The sequence below is a fragment of the Elaeis guineensis genome, chromosome 4, assembly GCF_000442705.2.
Source record: "Elaeis guineensis isolate ETL-2024a chromosome 4, EG11, whole genome shotgun sequence".
In the NCBI taxonomy this organism is placed as follows: domain Eukaryota; kingdom Viridiplantae; phylum Streptophyta; class Magnoliopsida; order Arecales; family Arecaceae; genus Elaeis; species Elaeis guineensis.
Window position 1 is genome coordinate 11312422 of NC_025996.2, and position 13073 is coordinate 11325494.

Genomic DNA, 13073 nt, shown 5'->3' on the forward strand with positions numbered 1-13073 from the left:
TGAGCAGTGTGTGAATCTGCAGAAGTCCACTATCATCTTCAGCCCAAAGATGAAGGTGTAAATGAAGCACATGATTCGAGATAGGCTAGGAATTCCGAGCAGACCAGGACTCTGACTTCTCTTGGTATCCCCATCATGGGTCAGAGACTGTGGAGGGCTGATTGTAGGCTCATGAAGCAGAGGATTCAGGAGTGCCTCGATGGCTGGAAGCTCGTTCTCTTTCTATAATGGAGAGGGCTACACTCGTGAGGTCAGTTCTGAGCTCCATTCGATTTACCTACTTGCGAATACTGTTGTGTCTTGTGCATGTTCAGGAGTCTAGAACAGCAGTTTTGAAACTTTTTGTGGGGCTCCACATAGGGTGGTCACAGACTGCACCTGCTCTCCTGAAAATTGTCTGGTGGTCACAGACTGTGCTACGGGGCCTAGGAATCTAGTCTTTGCTGCTCAGGAAGGAGGTGACGTTTGCCAGGCATGCTGTGAGATTCCTCATCCAGTCCAACTGTTTGTAGAGCAGGGTGATAAGAGCTCACTATGGGGCTTAGAGTCAGGGATCCCATAGTTGAGAAGACTGCAGTTGCTCTTTCATCTGGAGGGAGATTCGGACTCATAGCCCTACAATGGAGGCCCAACTTAGGTGGCTGAGTGGCGACGGGGCCTCGATTGATGTGAGCCAAGATGCGTGGATCTCCAGTCTACCTCTCTCATGTTGGCCGACATTCGTCAGTATGGAGGTAGGCGATGACTGGTGTGTTTGCGACTTGATCACTGAGGACGATAGAGCTGGAGGACCCAAAACATCATCCAGCTATTTGGAGGCCAGCTTGCAGATAGGATCCTTGCTATCTCCATCTCTATCCACCGAGTCAGGATTTGAGGTGTGGGGCCAGTCTTACTGCATCAGGATCCCTACCGGGAGCTTGCTACGATGTACATACCAGTGTCAGAGAGGAGGATCGAGGCAGCCTGGATCTAGAGAGCTGCTGTCCACCCCAGGATTAGACTCTTCCTTTGGAAGGTCGCCTGGGGCCATCTTTTGACTCGATCCCTCCTCGGGGATAGGGACATGGAATGTCGACCATCTGCCCAGCTGTAGGATGGAGGATGAGACAAGGAGTATGTCTTTTTACGTGGTCCTAGGGCATACTTTATCTGGCTGATGGAGGTGGCCACACTAGGGCATATATTCTAGCTCTTGGCTCTCTTCCTTTTTGGTGTGATTCACCATGGCTCGATTGGGAGACTGGCATACATTGCCTACCAGATCTGACTGTCAGAAACAGCCAGGTCTTTGATGCCGAGGTCATTCTCGACATCAGGTGCTGGAAAGAGTTTATTATCTGGCGAAAAAGTACTATTGCTTTGATACTTTCGGACAGTCCCTTGATGATCCGAGTTTTTGGGGCTCCCTTGCTGCTCCTGCAGTGGTCCACAGGATGATTTTCATCTCCTGGAGCCCCCACCCTCGAGCTTCATCACGATCAACTTTGATGGCAATGTTGGGGGGTAGAGGCGATGTGGGCTATATGATCCGAGGCCCTGAGGGTAGGCTACTAGTAGCTGAAGGGTCTCCTATATTTGAGCCATCATTCTCGGCGGGAGCTTCAGATCGTCTGGATGGGCATCACCTATGCATGACTAAGATGCATGCGGAAAGAATCATTGTAAAGGGTGACTCTGCTATGTTATTATCTAGATCCGGAGTATTGTCGAGCAGTCCACAATTCATCTATTGATTCACGATATTTGAAAGTCTCTTCGATACTTTCTGCGACGACTGTTGATATATCTATCGAGAGATAAACAGTGCTGTAGGTTGGATTGCATCTTTTATTGTCAATCATTTTAGTGAGTGGTCGTGATATCAAGATCATGAGCTTTTAGAGTTTTATATGATATTTTATATTTTAATTTTTTAACTATATTTGTATGAGAACAACGTGGATGTCATGTTAAAAAAAAAAAAATCATGGTACGGCAAAAAGGAAAAACCCAGTGCCAACTCTTTTCACTGTGGAACGTCCGTCGTTTTGTCCAACCAACTCAGCCTTATCCAACGGCTGTCATTGTACGGGTGCTTCGGCACGACTTCGGAAGGAGAAGCAAAGTTCCGCGTTCACGTGTTCGCGCTGTACCATCCAGTCAAGAGGTCCTTGACGATGACGACGAATCGACGAGAAAGCGCAGGCGCTGAATGATCTTGTCGTTTTCCGCTATCGTACGTTCATCTAAATGGTTCGGGAGGAGCAAGTTAATCTGAGAGGCGCCGTGGCCACGTGGCGGAACCGCCACAGTAGGCCCTTTCTTGCACGGAATTGCAGGATTGCCACTCCCCGCGTTAGCTTGAGTGTTACACGACGAGAGTGGGCGCAGTGTCCTGGTCACAATAGTGTTGAATATCTGTACCTGGCTGGCTCTACGTTGTTGTTATAAAAATTTGATTCGCATGATAATGTTGGTAAGAATTTATTATTAACAATCTTGATCCGAATCTTATCTACTTTGTTATAAAATTTATTTTTAATAAATTGGGTGGGAGTACTATGCAGTGTGCACCATGACAGCAGGCGAATGATCATGGGTGATAGATTTTTGCTTGGATAAAAGCTCTAGAAGCAAATGACAATTCTAGAAAATTGATGTTTACAATGCTTAAATTTTTTTTAATAAAATAAGAGGTTATTTAAAGGTCAGACAGTTGACAAAGTTTCAGCATAAATAGAGGAGCAGTTTATGATAACAATATCAGACATTTTTCTAAAAAATTACCATGTCCTCTGAAACATTAATGAATTTGAAAAGAATTATAACACCGAGAGGCATGAGATATACTAGATCCATACAACCTTCCACAATATTATGACTTACAAGAACAATCAATCCCTGAGAAGATGGACGTTGACTACCTAATTAGGGCTCATCCTAATGTCACATTCTTCAACCCAAATAAAATTTTTCAAGCAAAGATGGGATTTGGAAGATCATATTAGGTTTTGATGCATGCCTTAGAGATTTAGAAATTACATATAAATCCTTGTTCATCAGATTAAATCCAGAAGTGATGTGAATTTATTATGGTGGCATGTTTAATTGTGATGTTCGATGCTATAATATACCGAATCTACTACATAATTGTCTATAACATAGTATTATCAATTATAAATAAATGTTATACGCCAGACTAGCATTAGATTAAATAAGTCACCATCAATTTCAGCCAACATTCATGATGAGCATGAGAGCTGACTATAAAGGATTTTGTTTACTGTCCTGAACCTGAATCAAGTGTAGCTCAAATCGGTCCTTAGTCTGGGTTCGATACAAGTGAGAGAACATTGGCAAAGCAAAAGAAAAAAAAAAACATTTCGAAATATCCCCAAAATAGATTTCAATATTGTAATTTTACGGCAATTGCCACCTGGGAATATTATTGTAGCAAGAGTTCAACCATATGACATCACTCATCATCACATGGTGAGTGCTGCTGCATGAACTAGATAAGGCGAGGGCAACTTCCACATGGTAACTAAACCCAAGCAATAAGGCATGCCCATGTTGCTTGTCTTATATGCTAGGTCATACATTTGGCAATTAACTCAATTGCTGATCGATGTGCTTGAGTCTCAATAGATGAAGAAGATAAAACCTTCAGGTCATGCCAAGTGGGGATGCTTGCTCTCTATTGGCTGTCCTGGTGTGGCCCTCGGCTGTATATCTTGATGACCTCACCTAATTTGCCAATCCAAGCTTGACAAGGTTGTTGTGTTACTGATAATTCTAACCTGCATCTCCACAACTGCAAAGGTTATCCAAGCAATGTAACCTGAAGACCCCCTAAGGAATTATCTAATCAAAATAGAATGGTGCGGGAATCCATGTGGCTCCACTGTCAAGAGGTAATCTAAGTTGCTGAATTAGATTATGTTTTGAATACAAGAGAAGATTTCTCATAGAAAATATTGTATATATACCAAGAACTACATATATACATATACATACATGCATACATATGTGTGTGTCTATAAATATATATACTGACATGTCCATAAAGTTGAGAGAGAGAGAGAGAGAGAGAGTCCATTATAAACAATATTAATGCGTATTAAATTTACCATGCATGCCGGTTACTATATTTAATGAAATAAATGTGTGGCACAACAAGACATGTGAATTGTGAGAAAAATTATAGCGAGAGGGATGTGAGTCCTGCTTCGTAGGTGATGACCAAATATAATTGAGGCAATCCTCATATGAAAGAGAGATTGCCTCAGTTTTGCTTGTGAATGCCAACGCGACATATATATCAATCGGCACTGCAATATATGCACTGGACTACTGACATACTGACATGTCACAGTTCCTCCCACCATGAAAGTGGCGTGGCATTGTGCTTAGGTGATGAAAGACTACCCTAAGGTCCGTTCATTCTAAGGATCTGTCCCACTTAATAAAGTTGTAGCTAGGCTGATATCCTTCTATGTCGTCGTTTCATAAATAAACACTACATGATAGCGACTAAAATTTTGTAGTTGTTTTCCCTTTTCGTGAAAGATAAAAGGTGAAGGAGCCACTCCTTCATGTACTAATTGTCAACAACTTTATTTCCGGAAACCATTGGCCTCTATGCTAGTTTTTGACCTTTAACAGTCAATGCTTCATGTCTTGGTGTATTTATTGAAATATTGATATCTCAATCAGCAAAATAAGCAATAATATTTTTTTAAAAATATTATGTAAATGGCTGGATAGCATCATGATGAAAATTCAACGAAAAAAAATTTGAAAATTCTCTTACTTGAAAGATATCTTCCCCTCCTACTATACAAGTATCAAAGTGCAATGTATCTATATGTATCCCATAATACTAGAAGTTAAAGTAAAACATAAACCAACCTTTGGTGTGAACTGAGTTTTTGCATGTGTACTCCATTCTTTCTGCTTCTTATAGGGAGGCGTACCTCTATATGCTTTTGTTTTTTATTCTTTTTTAATTGTTATCTAGGAAAAATTTGAGTAGGTTATGCAATCGATCATTGAAATGAATTTTTTTAGTTCCCGTTTATTGTTTCTTTTTTTTGGTAGAACGTTTATTGTTTCTTTGGTTCACCAATATTAATTACCAGTGTCTTCATATACCTACTCTAGTTTTCCAACTTGCGCCTCTTGGAACTTTATTTTCTTTTGGAACTTTGTACACCGGTTCCAATTGATATAATATGAGACATCTTATACCGTCCAATTTGATATAGCATGGCGAATCTTTATTGGAAGAGAGACCACCTTGGCCGCACTTGAGCTTCAAACTTCTACAAACCAATTCCCCCGTCACCATAAAGGATACACAAATGTTTTTATGAAATCAAGTTTTTTTTGATCAAAATAGCATCATTCATGAAAGCACAAAAAAATTAATTATAATCGAGTGAAGCACATGATAGGTAATGATAAGAGAAGTCAGAATCGACATTAAAATAGGTCTTGTCAACATCAAAAAATAGAGATTTTTATTTCGAACCATCAAAATTGTTGAATTCGACTCACAAGTGGAGCCTGACCAATTAGAGAAAGCATACGACCAAATTGATGAACCTCGGGATAGTTCCAAACTTTTTAATCTTGTCTTATTCAAAATATAGACAACAATTTTTCATAATCCTCCTAAATAGCTTTTCATTTCATCTAGATGCCCTAACCACTAGAAGACAACCAGAGAAAAAACAAATGAAATATATGAGCCTGATGCAAGAGTTTGAAAATCTTTAACCATTCCTCCGTCAGCAACATTTCTAAGGCATCTAGAAAATAGCATTTATGTGCAAAGAATGAAAAAAAAAATTGTTCGTTAAAACTGGGAGATCCATGATTATAATGAAAAGTCGGTGAGTCATTGAAGAATCTCGAATCTGGGTTAACCCAAGAAATAAACCTATTACCAAATCCCAAGTGGAAGAGGACGTCATGCAAGTAGTCCCACAGTGTTCTGTGATGAGCCCCCTTTTTTTTTTTAATTTTTTTTTTTTTTAAATAGATCTACACGTGATGGCCATCAGTGACTTAATTCGTTTGTTCGGTAGGATTCACAATGGGCCATCAGAAGATCTCCCAACGTACGTGTTGCATGCGGGGCCGCACACGTATTAGGAGACAATGATTTGGGCATGGCAGCGCCCACCACCAATAATGCTTTGTGCTGTCCTTCCCATGGCCGGCAGGTGATGCACCAACTCAGCACGTGCCTAGCTGATGCATCTGCTCTTCCCGTCTCCGGTTTGTCGCTAGTAGAAATAATTAGTTCCGGAGACCGTGGGCTCGGGGCACCGCGGTACTTGAAGTTGTTGGTGGATCCAAAAGCTTGCACCGGCCACTGTAGTAACTTAATGGTGATTAATGGAGAGCTCAAGACATATGTAATAAAATAAGACTATATAGGTACACTGTTATAGCGCAAACCCATCTATCAAGATTCAAATTTAAAAAAAAAAAAAAAAAAAAAAAAAAAAAAAAAACACAGAAAAATCGAGAAGAAGACTCCCGATAGAAGTCTTCTTCTCCGATTAAACCCCGAAGATCGAGAGTCCTAAGACCACCAGAATCCTAGAGCTCTCTATAAAAAGACCCTCCCCTTCCTTAGAAGCGATCACCGGTCCTATTCCCCTCTCTTCCTCCCTGATTTTTTCGATTGGAGCCGCGGATACTCGTTTTGTTCTCGCCATGATTGCTCACCGACGAGGTCACCGGAGGTCGAAGTAAGTTTTCTTCCACTACCTCTCTTCTTTTTCCTTCTTCCCGTGCCTCTGTGCGTGACTGCCGGTGACGGGTGTCGCCGCTTTTTGATCGGAGAAGAGACCCCTGTTTGGTCTCTTCTTCCTTTTGATTTTTCGGCACCGGCAATCAAACCGACTGCCAGCCTTGCCTCTCTGAACTCAGGAGAGTGGCCCCCTCTGCTGCCGGCCTCCATCGTGTCGGCCGTGGCCTGAATGGTCGGGCAAGGGAGGGGACCTGCCGGTTCCTGTTTCGGCCATGAAGGAGTCCGAGAGAAAAGAAAAAAAGAAAAAGAAAAGAAAAGAAAAGAAAAAAAGAAAAAGAGAAAAGAAAAGAAAAGAAAAATAAGAAAAAAGAAAAAAAGAGAAAAGAAAAAAAAAGAGAGAAAAAGAAAAGGGAGAGAGAAACTTTCTCTGCTCTCTTTCTTAAATTTTTAAAATTTATAGAATTAAAAATAAATAAATAAATAAATATAATAATAATAATTAAAAGAAATATAAGAAGAGTTTCTATGGATCAATCCGAAAATCCTGGATGATGTCGTCAAGTTGATCCATGTGGGGACATTGGATTTTTAACAAATTTTAATTTTTAATTCAATAAAATTTTGATCAAAAAAATATGATATTTGATGTATCAGGTCCGGAGAAGGATTTTCAAGATTTCTAGAATTTCTAGTTTGAATTTTCTTTTGAGGTAAGTAGTGTTTACTTTTATTGAATTTATCTGGTAAATTATAAATTCTGAATTAAATAAATTCATGGCATGCTTGTGATTGAAAATATTTATTGAAAATAATTATTGAAATTATTTATGATTGAAGTTAATTGTAGAAATTATTTATGATTGAAGTTATTTGTTGAAAATAAAATTATTATGATGATGTATGATCATAAAGAATGATACGATTGATTTGACTCGAACATCAATTATTTATATTATTTTTGAAAATAAAATATGAATTGGAAGATGATATGAATTTAACAACCCGACTATGTAAAGGACCCCACCAATGGGGCATATACGTTGGCAATTGATTGTCCTGAGGGTTTATGTCGCCAGCGAGACCAGCGACATATCGCCAGAAAGACTAGCGACAAACCGTCAGCGAGACCAGCGGTTCCAAAAGATTTGGCTGCCAGATGATTCGTAGCTTACCGCAAGCAGATACGCGGTATTATGACCCTGCCACAGAAAAAATGTAGTCATAGTCATGGTTGGTAGGAAGAACTTAAGAAATTGATGAATTTAAGATGATAAGCATAATATAAAATTATGATGAATTGAAATTTTATATATGATTGATAGTATGATTATGATTTCATGAATTTACATATTATTTTTGTTATTATCAGTAAATCGATATGTATAGTATTATTGCCTGATTCATTCAGTTAAAGGTATACACTGCTTACTGGGCTATTTAGCTCATAATGAGTTTTATGTTTTTCTTTACAGATTCAGAAAATTAGCATGATGCGGGATTTCGGTTGGGAGAGCGATTAGAGATAGAATTAGCTCATTTGATTTAGGATTTTCTCAGAATTGATTCAAGACTTTTATTTTAAGTGTTGACTTTGTCAGACAATTATTTTTCTTTTAGACACCGAGTTTTGATTTGTTATTTGAACTAAAGTTTGATTATAAAAAAATTGAAAAAAATTATTTAACTTTATGTGTAAGATATCATGATGAAATGCCTTGCATGCTTATAGAAAAAGTTTTCTATGAGTATACGGTGGTTGCTATGATCCTCGATTCACAATCTCGGATCAGGGGTGTGACAATTAATATGGTATCAGAGCATAAGTAGATAGATAAAGACATGTAGAATAGAATGCGCGAGTGATGGGTAGATATTAGGAAATTTGAGAGGTTAATTATGATAATTATGATCTGACCTGTCTCAAGTAAGTTTATAACCTTATTAAGGATAAGTTATTATCTCAAATTTGTCATAGGTCAAAATGCCTCCACGACGAACGAAGAATACTCAAAGAGCGGTAGGAGGGACATCAAATTCACTTGGTGATAACACTCCCCAATTGAATAGCGGCACATCTCAGCAGGAGGGAATCTTTGATCCTACCGAAAATACTCCGACAGTACAGGAGGAGCCGAACATGACTCAACTAATGCAAACTCTGATCGGAGTAGTTCAAACACAACAACAGTTACTTCAACAACAATATGCACAGCCACGTCAGCATTTTCCACCGACACCTGGACATGGAGAACATTCGATGCAGAGAAACAATATCGTCGAGTTTAAGAAGCTAGCCCCTCCGGCCTTCAAAGGGACCATCGAGCCACTGGAAGCAGATAACTGGATTATGGAAATGGAGAAGGCATTCGCCATGCAAGAATGCTACGATGAAAAGAAGATCCGTTACACAGCATATCTGTTACAAGATGAGGCATACAACTGGTGGTGTATACTTGAACAAAAATATGAACACGATAGGATACCACTCACTTGGGAGAGATTTCGAGATGAATTCTTTGACAAGTACTTCCCCTAAAGTGTCAGAATATAGAAAGAGCAGGAGTTCATTCATCTGAAACAGGGGAACAGATCCGTTGCAGAATATGAAGCTAAATTCATGGAGTTAGCCAAGTTTATTCTAAGATTAGTTGAGATTGAGCAAGACAGAGTACATAAATTTGAAATGAGATTGAAGACAGAAATTAGAAAACAAGTTGTACCTTATGAGTTAACTACTTATGCCTCAATTGTGAATAAAGCTCTAATAATTGAGAAGGAAGTTAATGAAGCACATGCAGAGAGAGAAAGGAACCAGAAGAAGAAAAATAGGTTTGGTGGAACTCAAGGACGAAATCAAAACAATAAGGATCCAGTAAAGAAGCCAGCAAATGATAATAATCGTGAGAATGAGGCAGCTAGATGTTCGAGATGTGGTCGAAGAGAGCATGAGTCTTCTAATTGCCCATGGAATACTGGTTCTTATTTTAGCTGTGGACAGAAAGGACACAAAATTACAGATTGCCCCCAGAGGAATGAGAATAGACCCACACAAACAAAGGATGAAGGTCAAAGGCCGAAAACTCAAGGAAGGATCTATGCACTCACGCAACAGGATGCTCAGGCCTCTAATGCTGTGGTGACATGTATCATTCCTGTATCTGGTATTCATGCTTCAGTTTTTTTTGATTCTGGTGCTACACACTCCTTTATATCCACTACTTTTATTAGACAACATGATATAGTATGTGAATGTTGGGTGGATGTCTGGCCAGGACACCACCTCCCAAGATTTTTTCAGTACCACGAGATGCAGCAGGAAGAAAGAAGAAACAAAACAAAAGAAAAACAATCAAAATACGTGGATCAGCCACAAAAGGGCTCGCCTCCATGGGGCATGCAAACTTCACTATGAAAAAAATTTACAAGAGGAGACCTCACCCTCAACCCTTGTACACCCAATTCTCTCTCACTAGAAGTTTTCCTCACAAAAGCTCTCTCTCTTAGAAGACCCCCTGAACTCCTGAAGTGCCTGGCGATCGCTGTCCAGGAGCCTCCTGCTCCTTCTCTCTCAGCGCTTCTGCTTCTCTCTTCTCTTAGGTTCCGTACGGGCTTCGTACGGTGCAAAAAATCGAACCTCCCGCTTCACTGTTCATCATAGGGCCCTTTTAAAGGGTTAAATACTTGATTAGAGATGGATTAGGAGTCCTAAACAAAGCCAGATAACCCCTGGACCGTCGGATCAAGATTGGGAGCCACCCACGCCCTCAGATCGCGCTCCGATCCATGGAATAGTATCGTGGACCATGAGAAATGCGTGAAAAATGCCCACGCGGTCCATAGGCCTAGCCGTGGACCGCCCGATCCACGGTGGACCGGGGCAAAGGGCCAGCAGGCCGCGCCTGTGCGCGGGCCCGTATGGGGTTGGGCCGCGCCCCAGCTTGGGTCGTGCGCCCGCCTGGGCCGCGCCGCTACCACCCGCCGCCGGCCGCCGGCGATCCTCCACCGCCTCGAATCTCATGCCAACTTCAAAAGCTCGTATCTCCTCCATCCGAGATCCGTTTCAGGTGATCTTAATCTCGTTGGACTCCATTTTTCACTGCGAACCTCGCTGTGGGCTCAATGTGGGCTAAATCTTGAGGCATCAAATCTTAACAATCTCCACCTCGACTCGATATTCAGCCTCCTCCAAATTCTGAGAGCTTCTGGATCTCCTCGCCCCCATACCCTGGGGCAATCGCCTGCTGATCATGGATGGGCAAACATGGGAGTCGAGCCAGGCTGCTCGATCCCATTTCCATCGCATGCTGTGCTCCTCTTGACTTGAGACCTGCTCGGAGCATCATCCTGTGGCAATAGAAATCTCACCTTGCGACGTCGCCTCTCATCCTCCCGAGTCTCCTGTCTCGTGCCCGATCCACCTCCTGGAGCTCCACCTCGCTCTGGGTTCCACCTGGCTCCCGAAGCTCCACCTCGCACTGGGCTCCCCGTCAGGTAATAATATCCTCTGCTCCCCTTCTTCTTCTCCAGCACAATCCTATCACCGCGTAACACCCTCAGGATTCCTCCACCAGCTACCGTCCTGTAGCCTCTCGAATCCAGTCTACTAAGTGAGATAAGATTCCGTCTAAAATCAGGTATGTATCGGACCTCCCCCAATCTCCTCACTGCACCGTCATGTGTCCTCCAGCTAACCGTCCCAATGCCTCTGATCGCACAGCTCGATCCATCCGGCAGATATACAGTGCCCTCACTGTTCTTCAGGGAGTCAAACTGCTTCTCTCTGCAACACACATGATAGGGGCATGCAGAATCTAATATCCACTGCTGGGAAGAAGTAGATACCTCATCAGATATCTCCAGGACATCTCCATCTAAATCGCTGCTGGCCGTCGCTACAGCAGCCACCGTCCGATTTTTAAGTTGAGGATAATTTCTGGCTAGATGCCCCAACTCCTCACACTGGTAACACCTGATTTTGCTCAAGTCCCTCTTGGACTTAGACCGCCCTCGTTGCGATCTCCTGTCGCTCCGTCTACCGCCTCCTGCTCTTCCAGAAGCCACCAAAGCTGAGCTACCGCCACCTGAGCTCGAAGCTGTGTTCTCCCTCCTGAGAATCTCATTCTGGAGTATCGCCATGGTGACCTCATCCATCTTGATAGTGCTCTTCTCCACTAGAGGAGCGGTTACCAAGGACTCGTACGAAGGGAGAAGCGACGCCAGCAAAACCAGCGCCCTGATCTTCTCCTCAACATTCTCACCAACGCTGAGGAGGTCGGTGAGGATCTTCTGAAAGTGGCTTAGATGCTCCTGCACGCTCTATCTCTCAGTCATCTGCAGTTGGTAAAACTGCCTTCAGAGGAAAAGTGTGTTGGTGAAAGACTTCGCCATGTACAACTCCTTGAGCTTCGACCACAGCACCGTCGGAAAAGTCTCGCTCAGCATATGGATCACCACCTCATCTGTCAGGTACATGCGGATGGTACTCACCGCCTGCATCTGTAGCGATTTTCAATCCCGCACCTCCATGGTGGTCGGCTTCTCATCGCACAAGAGAGCATCGATCAACCCCTGTTGGATGAGCACGTCCTTCACCCTTGCCTGCCACAAGGAGAAATTGCTCTTACCATCGAACTTGTTGATCTCCATCTTGATTGTTCCTGTTTTCTCCATCTTCAGTCTTGCTCACCACCGCTGCAATCTACGTCCTTGTACCGCCTTGCTCTGATACCACTTGTTGGGTGGATGCTGGCCAGGACACCACCTCCCAAGATCTTTTTAGTACCACGAGATGCAGCAGGAAGAAAGAAGAAACAAAACAAAAGAAAAACAATCAAAATACGTGGATCAGCCACAAAAGGGCTCGCCTCCACGGGGCATGCAAACTTCACTATGAAAAAAAAATTTTACAAGAGGAGACCTCACCCTCAACCCTTGTACACCTAATTCTCTCTCACTGGAAGTTCCCCTCACAAAAGCTCTCTCTCTCTTGGAAGACCCCCTGAACCCCTGAAGTACCTGGCGACCGCTGTCCAGGAGCCTCCTGCTCCTTCTCTCTCAGCGCTTCTGCCTCTCTCTTTTCTTGGGTTCCGTATGGGCTTCGTACGGCACAAAAAACCGAACCTCCCGCTTCACTGTTCATGACAGGGCCCTTTTAAAGGGTTAAACACTTGATTAGAGATGGATTAGGAGTCCTAAATAAAGCAAGATAACCCCTGGACCGTTGGATCAAGACCGGAAGCCACCCACGCCCTCAGATCGCGCTTCGGTCCATAGAATAGTGTTGTGGACCGCGAGAAATGCGTGGGAAACACCCACGCGGTCCACA

At 42.4% G+C, this 13073-nt stretch overlaps 1 protein-coding gene across 1 annotated transcript in view; it reads left to right on the plus strand.

The window, feature by feature from the left end:
• Nucleotides 1-728: 728 nt before the first annotated feature.
• The window catches only part of LOC105034871 (uncharacterized), a 38752-nt gene continuing 26407 nt past the window's right edge, over nucleotides 729-13073 (plus strand). Inside the window, 2 exon segments of the mRNA XM_010910188.4 lie at nucleotides 729-878; nucleotides 6075-6267. Of these exon segments, the coding sequence (XP_010908490.2) occupies nucleotides 729-878; nucleotides 6075-6267 (343 nt within the window).